The sequence below is a fragment of the Lipotes vexillifer genome, unplaced genomic scaffold, assembly GCF_000442215.2.
Source record: "Lipotes vexillifer unplaced genomic scaffold, Lipotes_vexillifer_v1.1 scaffold1315, whole genome shotgun sequence".
Taxonomy (NCBI): Eukaryota; Metazoa; Chordata; class Mammalia; order Artiodactyla; family Lipotidae; genus Lipotes; species Lipotes vexillifer.
In genome coordinates, this window is record NW_006785785.1 from 1,637,455 (window position 1) to 1,650,375 (window position 12,921).

Genomic DNA, 12,921 nt, shown 5'->3' on the forward strand with positions numbered 1-12,921 from the left:
GCCCCTCAAGCCACCATTCCGGAACATTCTCTCCCACCCTGAACTGGCATCAATACTGCCAATATGAGCACAAAAGCCATTTGTGGTTCATCTTATCACTTCCTCTATGAAGTACTCTGTGAGTGCCACCAGCAGAGCTGGCTGCTCTCTGCGCTGATGCCAGAGCACTTTGCTAGCATTGCTGAACAACTATTCCTTGCTGTAATTACTTGTCTCGCTGTCTCTCCCATAAGACTGAAATCTCTCAAGGACAAGAACTGTGTCTCCTATTCACCTCGGCACCTCTGGTGCCCAGAACAGTGTCTGGCATGTAGTGGGAATTCAATAAATGTTGACTGAATGAGCAAATGAACTACACTGGGAAACACATTCCTATCCCAAGAAGCGGGTAGTGGAGCAGATGGCCAGTCGGGGCCTCGTGTTCTTGCTTTGGTGATCATTCCTCACTTCTCATTTGCATGTTTATTTCCCCAGGTCCTATTTCTTTGCTTGAATATCTGTGACATCTCCTGCTAACTGTTCTGTGCAACAGTGGCTCATTCTGACTAATCACCTCCTCCAAGTGAAAATTGTTCAGAATGAAAGTGTACCTCTTGAATTCAGATTCTGCCTGTAGTGCTGTGCTTTGTGGGATCCACTTCACAGCGACCAACGGGGTTCTTCTTTCTGACACAATACAATCTGTGAGGTTCAAATTTGGTGCCTCCTTGAGCTAATCCAATTGAATTCTTTAGTATTCATGGTCGTGAGCCTTTAGAAAGCTCAAGTCATCAACAGAATGCAAATTTCAAAAAATCAATGAGATTATTTTTTGCCTATCAAATTGGCAAAATTAAAAACAAAAAAAAATGCTGATGAGGGTTTGGGATATGAGAACAATCTTCCTCTGGGATAGCCTGAAAACACATTAACAATCGGCTTTTAAAAAGGTTCCCAGCTCTTTAAAGTTGACCTGACAGTTCCATTTCTAGGAATATGTTCTAAGCAAATAATTAAATTAAAATTTAACTACCGGGATGTATGTAACAATTTATTATAACAGAGAAAATTTGAAAGTTATTTAAATAACCAGGAATAAGGAATTAGTTAAATAAATTAAGGTACATCCCAACAATTAGATACTATTCAGTGATTAAGATTTATATTTTAGGTGAATATACATTAACAGAGAAAGATCGTTCATGAGGTATTAAAGTGTAGATTACATAACAGCACGTGTAACATGAACCTGTAATAAATATTCATGGTGTTTATTTATTTCTCCAATAGCAACCTGACTTCTTACTGGAGTGTTTTCTCCCCCTCACTGAGTGTAACTGTTTGTTGGATGATTCTTAGGATGACCCCTGCCGCCTCAGCTCCCTGGGCTCTCTCCCAGGACCCTGACCTGAGTCAGGGTCACCCCTGTAGCAGTGGCCCCTGACAGGCTGCGCCAGTCACAAGATGGTTGCTATGCATTGCTCCCTGCTTCTTTGCCTCTGGAATCTTGCTTGGCTCCTGTCTGCCCTGAGCCTGGCTCCCCTGGCTCCTGTGGGCTCTGTGAACACCCCTTCCTCAGCCAAGGTACCAGCCTGTGAATCCCCTTTTGCTTCAGTTAAGCAGGCTTGTTTCTGTCCTTAGAGTCAAAGAACTCCAACTGATGGCTTCCACAGTGATACTCCAAAGAAGTTATATAGCAATACATATTCTTGGGTTTTCTCTTCTTTTTGCTTACTGGTATTTTCCAATTTGCTTTAAAAATACCATAATAATTTTTAGAGGATTTTACATTTTACATTGAAAGGGAGATAACTGATTAGGGTGCAGCAAGAAAATTAGAATTTCGATTTTAATTTATACGCTATCTACAAAATTAGAATGAGAGCTCACCAACATGTAATACGGATGGACATTAACATCATCACTGGATCTGTGTGTGAGGCAATCACATATCAGGAAGACAGGCAGGTGTCCCAAGGGCAGCATGTGGGTGCCTTCACTCCCACACACACTTTCACCTTGCTTAGTACAGTGGTCTAACTAATTTTATGGGTGTCAGGTAAATGGAAGATTCACAGGTGTTATCTAGTTTTAACAAAACTAGTCCTAATAGGGGCTTCCCTGGTGGCGCAGTGCTTGAGAGTCCGCCTGACAATGCAGGGGACGCGGGTTCGTGCCCCGGTCCGAGAAGATCCCACGTGCCGCGGAGCGGCTGGGCCCGTGAGCCATGGCTGCTGGGCCTGCGCGTCCGGAGCCTGTGCTCCACAACGGGAGAGGCCACAACAGTGAGAGGCCTGTGTACAGCAAAAACAACAACAACAACAAAAAACTAGCCCTAATAAACTGATAAGAGGCTAAAATAGTTTCCTACAAAGTCACCTTGAATTGAAAATAATACTAATACTCTAAACAGAAGTGAACTTCAAGAAAATGGCAGAGCTACAATTCTCCAAGGTAAAAACTATGACAGTCTAATCCAATTTGATGAGCAGTAACTAAGAAATATTGTAGGAGTGAAGTAAGTCAGAAAGAGAAGGACAAATACCGTATGCTAACACATATATATGGAATTTAAGAAAAAAAAAATGTTATGAAGAACCTAGGGGTAAAACAGGAATAAAGACAGAGACCTACTGGAGAACAGACTTGAGGATATGGGGAGGGGGAAGGGTGAGGTGTGTTAGGGCGAGAGAGAGACATGGACATATATATACTAACAAACGTAAGGTAGATAGCCAGTGGGAAGCAGCCGCATGGCACAGGGAAACCGGCTCGGTTCTTTGTGGCTGTCTGGAGGGGTGGGATAGGGAGGGTGGGAGGGAGGGAGACAAAGAGGGAAGAGATATGGGAACATATATATATGTATAACTGACTCACTCTGTTATAAAGCAGAAACTAACACACCATTGTAAAGCAATTATACCCCAATAAAGATGTTAAAAAAAAAAAAAAGAAAAAGAAATATTGTAAATTATCAAGAAGAATGGTTGTAAAATAGATTTACCTTTACTATCACTAACAATGAACTCTGCCTAAGTAAATAAATATCATGCCTTGAGCAGGTAAACAGGTTCAGAATGGAGCCATCATTAATTAGCAAGACAATTAGAAACTAAGCGTTCAGAACACAAAAATAAACCTCAACATTTTTAAAGCTATACTTAAAGTCAGGTGATACTCAATCCATACTTTAATAAATTTCATAATCAGCGATAAATGGTTAGAAGCCTCTTTCAATATTTCTTACTGAGTAGCTGAACACTTACTAGGGAAGTACCAAGAGATATCTGGCACTTTGTTCAGTCACTCATATAAAACTATGTCCTGAATTTCAGAATGTGCCGCTTTATCTTATCTCTTTCTCCAAAGAACTAGAGTTGGCCCCAAGTTTTCAACTTTGTGAATATTTTTTTCAGAAAAATGAAACACCTTTCCTCAAAGAGCATTTTCTCCAGGGGGTGAGATGAATAATTCATGTTGCTCTAAAAGCACTATGACTGACAGCAATTTTTTTTTTTTTAAAGAAGAAAGATCCAGCAATCTCACTTACCGATATATATCCAAAAGAATTGAAAGTAGGGTCTCAAAAAGATACCTGCACACTCATATTCACAGCAGTATTATTCACAATAGGCAAGAGGTGAAAGCAACTCAAGTGTCCACCAATGGATGAACGCATAAACAAAATGTGGTATGTACAAATAAGGGAATATTATTCAGCTTTTAAAAGGAAGGAGGGGCTTCCCTGGTGGCGCAGTGGTTGAGAGTCTGCCTGCCGATGCAGGGGACGTGGGTTCGTGCCCCGGTCCGGGAAGATCCCACATGCCGCGGAGCGGCTGGGCCCGTGAGCCATGGCCGCTGAGCCTGCGCGTCCGGAGCCTGTGCTCCGCAACGGGAGAGGCCACAGCAGTGAGAGGCCCGTGTACCGCAAAAAAAAAAAAAAAAAAAAAGAGGAAGGAAACTCTGTCACATGCTACATCATGGTTGAACCCTGAGGACATTATGCTAATTGAAATAAGCCAGTCACAGAAGGACAAACACTGTATGATTCCACTTATATGAGATACCCAGAGTAGTCCAACTCATAGAAACAAAGTAGCATGGTGTTGCCGGGAGCTGGGGGCAGGGAGAAAGGGGAGCTGGTTGATGGGTATAGTATTTCAGATTTGTAAGATGAGAAAGTTCTGGAGATCTATTTTACAACAATGTGAATATACTTATTAACACTACTGAACTGTGCACTTAAATATGTCTGAGATGGTAAATTTTACACCAGCTGGTTTTTACTACAATTAAAAAAAAACGACAAACCACCTCCTAAAATCTCCTAATTGCACATTCTAGAAAGAAACGTGACCGCTTATAACTAATAACACCACAATAGTGAATCTCCTGGTATCTCCACCAGTACCTCAGGTGGCTCATCACCTTAACCCCATAGATCATATTATTATCTACCTACAGTCCCACACTCCTGACTGTCTATACGCAGACAGCAGGTTGGCCTATCTGTCTGTCTCTCCCTTCCTTCCCACGCCCTCTCTTTCTCCTTTTGCTCCTTCCCTTCCTCTCTCCCTCCCTTGCTGTTTTCCTGTAAATAATCATTTCTGTCACACTTTAATCTTTAAAGAATTTTCACTTTCATTATCTCATCTACACACCAGCCCTGTAAGGTAGGTGTTCTTTCCACTTTACGAATAAGACGCAGAGACCCAGCAATATTAAACATGTGCACCAATCACCTAAGCACTAAGTGGCAGAGCCCAGTTCCAAATCCCACACTTTCACAATATTACACTGCCCCAGACAGTGGTTCTTACACTGTAGCATGCGTAAGGCTCCCCTGGGAATATCTGTGAAAATGTCGGTTCCTGGGTCCCACCTCCAGAGAGTCTGTTCTAGGGGTCTGGAATGGGACCCAGGAGTCTGAATTTCTAACAAGCACCCCCTCCCAGGTGCATCTAAGCAGGTGATTAGTAATCTACACTTTCACTAGGTACAGCCCTCAGAGACAGCCACGCCTGGCACAGGCAGGGCACATGTTACCACGAGGATCTCTGCTTACTTAACCTGCCCAGAAGGGGCAATGTAGTGACATGGATCTTCTATAGGGAATTGGCTATATAAACAAGGTACTTTCTTAACTGGAAGCAGTTAGAAAAGGGAAAGAAAGGAAAGCAGGAAGGAAGGAGAGAAAGCCCTAAATGCACCTCATGCCACAGAAAATAATCCTGCCAGTGAAAATCCCAACCAGCCTGTCGTCTCAGATATTCTTCTTAATCTCTTACCATTGGACACTTGGACATTTGGTAGAGGCAAAGGGGACTATATCTGCCCTGCTTTTGGAAGGTGGAAGAAGAACTAGAGTTGGGCTCTTTACTTTCCAGGCAGAGGTGCACAGGAGGGAAGCACCTGATCCAGAGTGAGTCACGAGCAAAGCCTAGGTCAGGGTGCAAGAATCTCCAGACTGCCAGGCCTGCACCTTGAACCCTGAGTCATGCAGCTTCCCCAGCCCAGACGTGTGAGAACGGACCTGTCTCTCCATAGGGCCTGGTATGGCAGGCTTTGCAGAAGCCCAGAGTCATAAGGACAAGCAAACTATCTACACAGGAGACCAAGCACTCTTCTTGCCAGGAAAATGCCCTTGTGATTTAAGTTGGATGCTGAGGGATAAGATGAGTGAAAAGAGGTAAAATATGAATCAAAATGGTTAGAGTATAAAGAAAAGTGTTCCTTTTTTTTTTTTTTTGCGGTACACGGGCCTCTCACTGCTGTGGCCTCTCCCGTTGCGGAGCACAGGCTCCGGACGCGCAGGCTCAGCGGCCATGGCTCACGGGCCCAGCCGCTCCGCGGCATGTGGGATCTTCCCGGACCGGGGCACGAACCCGCGTCCCCTGGAGCGGCAGGCGGACTCTAAACCACTGCGCCACCAGGGAAGCCCCCAAGAAAAGTGTTCCTTTTGCAAATATGCTACATTTATTCTGCAGCTAGGAGATAAAGATGAGATTTCTGTGGGAAGCCTGTTGTACTTTTTCATGGCCTTATAAAAACAAATTTGTGCTAAAGTGAATCATATTCCATAAAGCTAACTCTTATGACTACTGAAGAGATAGTATTTCCTTGAGACGGGGTGTGAAGTCTGACATCAGTCAGAGCTTTTGAAAGAATTCTGGAAGGTGAGACCTGGGGGTACCCAATCCTGAGGCATCCTTCCCGAGAAAACAATATGATATCACCATTTATGAAGTGACTGGGGCTAATTCACCAGCCTGCATTTCTCTGGTATGACCAGGGTCATGCAGGGTAACGGGCTTAGAGAAGACAACTCAGAGCTGCCTTGTGGGCTCCGAACAAGTCCATGCCTGGGCTTACGCGTTGGGCACCAGCACACGCTTTCACGCTACATGTTGGTGCCGGCCGCTGCTGCTAAATGATATGCCCCTGGGTATACTTCCACCTTCAAGGGTGTTCACGTCTCTGGCACCCTCCTTTCCGGCTGCAGTGTGTTGCCTATCATAAGCCACCTGTCTGTTAAAGCTCTGGGGGTCACCACTCCCCCTGCCTCATACTTCTCTGCCCTGGCCTAAGGGCATGTGGCTCGTGTTCATCTCTGGGTGGTGATTCTAACAAGCACGGCTGAGTGAGTGGCACATCAGGCCTCCACTTGGCTCTCACCCCGGCATAATCTCGGGACACTAGTGAAGGAAGAAATGCCTCCCATTACTACACTTCTGTGGTTATTTTTCATAAAACCTTCTATAAATGACGATTCCTCAGCATCATTTTTATTCACTACTTTTCAAATGGGATGACCACATATTAATCATTTAAACCAGGACACTTCTAAGAGGGAGATCTATTAACAACTACACTGGGACAACAAATGTAGGCTGAGACCACCCTGGTTAACCCAAGACACATGGTCACCCTGCTTAGGACGTAGGTGAGCTGCACGAAGACGACACATGAAGCAGAGGCCCAGCCGACGCCAGGTAACACAAAACGTGAACAAAAAAGAACTCTTATTGTAGTAAGCCCTGAGCTCTTGAGTTGTTCGGTATCACAGCATAACCTAGCACAAACTGATGAACACAACCCCTTATAGCTGTGACCCATATCGCTGGGTGGCTGGGAGGATTAAATCAGCTAATATATAATATAAAAAGCACTTATATCAGTGCCCGGCACATAGTGAGCAGTCCCCAGATGTTAGCTATTATTATTAATTATAATAATAACATAGGAGAATGAAGGAACACTCTAAAAACACAGTGAAGTCAAATTTGAGGCAAAGCATGTAATTACTCAGGAATGGCAGGAAAGCCCATCATCTCTCGCTCCCCCTGCACAGCTGTTTGCTCCTTTCGAGGTCCTGAGGCCCTGCCTCCATCTCTCGGTCTGAGAGCCCACTCCTACCTATATGTATCTCTACTACTCAGACTCCAGAGAGCATTGTTACAACTGCTTTCTTGTGAATTCCTCTACTCCCTTGACCTTTGGTTGCCTCCATCTCACTCAGATGACAAACCTTAACCCTGAATCAATACAACAATCCATCATTTTTGCTCGTGGGCCCGAGTTACTGAACAAAATCTTCCAGGATTTCTTGAAATTCTTACATGGGCTCTTTCTCAACTCTTTCTCCCATTTCCCACAAGAGATATTTCCAAATTTTACCATTCTCCTCAAGCTCTGTAACCTACCACCGTCCTCTTCACTCAGAAAGCAACTAGAGGCCCTGCATGTGCCCTGTCTGAAATGTGGTTGCTGAGTGACTTGCAGGTCTCCCTCACTAAACTGTGATCTCGACTAGTTAGGGACTGATTCACTGTGCAACTCCAGCTCCTAGTACATTATCTAATAATTCTCAGTAAATGTTTCATGAATGAATGAATGAACAATGATAGAGTCTCTTAAGTAGCAGCCCCCTGCATGCCTAGGAGGAAGAATCACAAGCGGCATTAAATGTTTATATGTATATATAGGCACATGTAGTGGTGAAGCATCTTTAAATAGAGATCACTGTGTGTGTGTGTGTGTGTGTGTGTGTGTGTGTGTGTGTGTGGTGTGTGTGTGTGTGTGTGTTTATGAAAGAATGATACAGGTTATGGAAGATTATTCATTTTCCTTTATCTTACTTTCCTCTTTGCTTCTCCATTGTGATTCTTTGTGCTCAGATAACTTTATCCCGCTCTTTCAACAGCTGTACCTCCTGCACCCCATAACATTTCTCAATTTTCTTACTCAGTATTCAGGACGATATTCTCATGATAGGTATTCTGAATAGGTTAAGAATTCTAAAGACCACAAGAGAATTGCCACTTCCTTACATTACCAATTTCCAATCAGTCTTCTTTTCTCAAGGTTCAATTATCTCAACTCCTTTAGCTATTTCATAAATGGTAGGTAACATGCTAGATCAGCAAATTTAAATTTTTATGCTAAGTTACTATCATCTCAAATGAGGTTTATAATTGGCACTCATAAGAAATTAATTATTAATATCTGTTTCAATGACTTTCCTTCCACATTCTGATTGCTGAAGTGTTTGCTGTTTTAAAAAGAAGCTGTCATCACATTACTACTCATTTTCAATTTATGGTCATTCTGCCCCAACCCAAGATCTTTACATGCAAAACTTTGGGTCATTCTAATCATTCTTCATTTTGTCAGCTTAATTAATTTGAAAGTAACCTGGGTTTTATTGTAGAAAATTGGTAACAATCCATGGATAATGTTAAATATTTTAAGAATAGTTTTAAAATAATTAGCAGTTTGTCATTCCATAGGGCTAGACATACTAAATAAATTTGTGTTTTAAACTGTTATGATCACCTTTAAAAAACAAAATATCTTGAAATAGTTGTCACAAGGCATTAATTAGCAATATGTAGGAATTATAAAATAAAATGTGAAATTAACAAGGACAAGCAATTCTTAAAATGATCTTTTAATTAGAAATGAAGTCTGTAGAGTGTTTAATTTTCATCTATCACCATCATTGTTATATAGTCCTTGTAATGAACTGAATTCGATTCTGGATCAATTGCAGCAGACAACATTTCTTCCATTTCCTCCCGAGAAAAAGGCTCACCTGGGAGGAACAAGAAGGAAAACTCATCATTTACAATCCTCTGATTTTTTTTCTTTCTCTTTCCACTAGCCCACTTAATTGCCGTGGAGCCCCACCATCCCCCATTGTGTCTCTAGTTACTCTCCCTGGGGCCATAAAGCCAGCACATGTGACAGTCCAGAGGTTCAAAGAGCATGCTGTTGGACCCCTGGCAAATTCTGGAGTTATTTTACCTTGCAGGTATCGTATCTCAAGCAACCTAAAGAAACAATCGTTTCAGCCAAAACAGCAAGAGGACATGAAAACATCATAAAGAAGGTTGTTTATTTACTTAAATTAAAACCACTAAAATCGCCAAAGGATTAACCTGAAGTCATAGTTTTACAGGGAGTCTAAGCATTATATTTAGTAAAGGGTGTGAAGAAAGGATTAACTGGTTGCTGTGCAGAAATGCTGAAGAAGAGATAACAGAGGTTTAAGCTATGACAATGTCTATGAATATTCTCTAACCAGGGTACATCAATTTAGTGATCCAGCTGCACCCAGTGACAGATGCATTCATCAGCCAGTTCAAAACAGTCCTCTTTGTTATAGTTTGGCCCAGTGCTGCTGTCAAATGAAACCACAAGCTGGATAGAAAATCTGTGGGCTTTAGCTGGATTCAGGTAATAGCTGAAGGCCATCTTGGATATTGGTTTCACCAAGATGAAAAGCAAATTCAGGAAGAACATTGGAAACACTGTCATCTAGTTAAGATAGAACTTTGTGCTGATATTAAACAAAAATACAGAAACATCCAAATCGCCAGCTCACCCCTAAAGAGTCTTAATCCAAGCAGGTAAATTTCTGAGTTTGTCACCTGCCACTACAAACAACGCTTTCTAAGGTGGAATTCAGTTAATAATAAAGAAATTATTCAAGTGGGGATTTTTATGACAATGATGATAGTATTACCAAACAATGGGAACGTGCTTGAGTTCTTCTGAAATCATGTTTACGTCCTAAGGAAAGAAAAATTGCCCAAAATGCCTAAAAAGACAATTTCTTTTTTTTTTTTTTAATTTATTCATTTATTTAATTTTTTAGCTGCACTGGGTCTTCGCTGCTGCACACGGGTTTTCTCTAGTTGCTGAGAGCAGGGGCTACTCCTTGGGGCGGCGCACGGGCTCTAGGCGCCCGGGCTTCAGCAGTTGTGGCTTGCGGGCTCTAAAGCACAGGCTCAGTAGTTGTGGCACACAGGCTTAGTTGCTCCACGGCATGTGGGATCTTCCCGGACCAGGGCTCAAACCCGTGTCCCCTGCATTGCCAGGCGGATTCTTAACCACCACGCCACCAGGGAAGCCCCAAAAGACAATTTCTGAATCTTTCTTATAACCTGATTGTTAAATACTAAATCCACTGCCAATGAACTTTGCTGGGCATGTAAGTCCTTATGAGAATACTGACAATAAACATTTATCGAGAACTACCATGTGCCAGGCACTGATCTTAGTGCTTCACAGATATTAAGTTAATCTCCCAACCACCTCATGAGAGGTAAGAACTATTATCCCCACTTACAGCTGAGGACACCAGCACACAAAGAAAACAGGCAGGCAGCCCCAGCCAGTGGGTGGTGGAACTGGATCTGCATGCCAGCAGTCCAACTCAAGGTCCAGGAACCACACTTGACTGCTTGGAACAAGGTTTTGCTCACAGTGAAATACGGAAGGTAGGCTTCCCTGGTGGCGCAGTGGTTGAGAGTCCGCCTGCCGATGCAGGGGACACGGGTTCATGCCCCAGTCCGGGAAGATCCCACATGCCGCGGAGCGGCTAGGCCCGTGAGCCACGGCCGCTGAGCCTGCACGTCCGGAGCCTATGCTCCGCAACGGGAGAGGCCACAACAGTGAGAGGCCCGCGTACCGCAAAAAAAAAAAAAATACGGAAGGTGGTCACTGCTTCCGCAGGCAAGGAAAGAGATACACAGTATTTGATTAAGGATGGGAGGAAAATAGCTTAAGGATTAAAAGCACAAGCTTGGGAGCCAGACTGCCTGGGTTCAAATGCTCTACTGTCTCATTAGCTTTAAGATCCCAGGCAAGTCACTTAACCTCTCTGTTTCTCAGTTTTCCTGTCTATAAAACGCAGATGATAGTAATACTACCTATCTCATAGGCTTGTTATGAGAATTAAGTGTTATTATTTGAATAGCACTTAGAATATTGCCTGGCACATAGGCAGCAATATGTGTTTGTCCAAAAAGTTTTTTTCAAGATCTTCCCTGCTGCTAAATGCTGTCTGACACAATACACATACCTGGACACATGTGGACTTCTATCTTGTAGGAACTTGATTCTATGTGATTTATTACATTCACCATACAACATCCTGGGCATTTAGAATGCATATTCTCAAAGTGATTAATATTCTGTGGACACTGTGAAAAGTTACACTGTCTCTGTATCCACTGCAGTCTGTTTCTGATTGCTCTATTTCAGTCAGTAGCATTACCGTAATACCCATCGTCCAGGCCAAAGCCTTGTTACTTTTGACTCAGCTCCCATCTTTGTTCCCGGCACTCTGTCACTCATCATAACCTGTGGATCCTTCTGTAGACAGTCCTATTGTATCAATCCCTTCTTTCCATTCCCATTGCTACTGCCAGATACAGCCCTTCAAAATGCTGAACTAGCCTCCTAATTGGTCTCCCCAGTCTCTCCTCTTTCTCGATCATCTCACAAACCTACCAGCACCAGATTAACCTTCCCACAATCTCTCTTGCATTGTGTGATTCACCTGCTCAGAACCCTACAATGCTTCTCCATTGCCCGTAGGATGAATTCTCCTGAGCCCCGGCCTCCGCAATCTAATCCCAGTCAATCGACCTAGATTCATTTCCTACCGTTTGCCAACAAGACCCTCTGGGCCCTGTCTTCTCACAGGCTCCCGAAATATTGTGCTCATTCCCACCTCCCAGTTTTTGTTCATACTTTCTATCAATCTATGTCTCCCCCTCATCAGCCCCTTCACCCATTCTACATTCATCTCCTCACTCATTCGTTAATTCAACCAACATTTGCTGAGACTTACTATGCGTGGGAGGTGCTACAATGCAGAAGATTTTACCCCTGCTCTCAATAACACCCCCCCCCCCCCCAGGTAATTCTACCATCTTAACAAACCTATTCTCTCTTTAAGTCTTCCCAGACCAAGCTTTCCAGGCTGGTCCAGCCCACATTGATCTTCTGATACTCACTTTTTTCTACTGTCTTATATTTTGAATTGTTTTAAACATTGGTTTTATTTCCTCCAATAAGACTATAATTTCCTTGAGAAAGGGAGCCGATTTTAGTATCATTACCTCTCGCTGTGCTTAGTATCCCTCACCTACACAGTGGGCATGTCATACTAATGACATTGAACTGTTTTGGCTGTTTTGACGAAATCCGTATTACCTAATATAACCTAGAATTTACTTCCCTTAAAGTAATTCCTATGTTGGTGCTTTGAAACATAACACTTCCATCAAAGTTAGCCCCTAAGACAATTTTAACAAGGTCATGGGTTCTTGGATGGCAGTTATGACAATCATGCCACTCTTACTCTCACTCCTTGTATTCTCACCTAATGGTGGATCAGGTCAAAAATGGTCCAATCAGTGGCACATGGAGATGCAGTCTTAATCTTCCCGACTCAAAATTCCCTGCACTTCTGATTGTCTCAAGTGATTAGCAACTCTGAATCATTCAGGACTCATCTATGAACTAGTGAACTGAACAGAGACGGAGCTCTAACTTTATATAGGAAGAGGGGAAGTGACCAATATGAGAATGGCTTCAAAAGAATGTCCATTAGGCTACTGACATTCAGGGAAAACAAATTTACACATC

General features: G+C 42.9%; 1 protein-coding gene across 1 annotated transcript in view; it reads right to left on the reverse strand.

Moving 5' to 3' along the window:
• Positions 1–8,473: 8,473 nt before the first annotated feature.
• DRC8 (dynein regulatory complex subunit 8) overlaps positions 8,474–12,921 on the reverse strand; it is a 129,639-nt gene continuing 125,191 nt past the window's right edge. Inside the window, exon 7 of the mRNA XM_007458082.1 lies at positions 8,474–9,073. Coding sequence (XP_007458144.1) covers positions 8,958–9,073 — 116 coding nt within the window. The 3' untranslated portion in view covers positions 8,474–8,957. The remainder of the gene's footprint in view (positions 9,074–12,921) is intronic.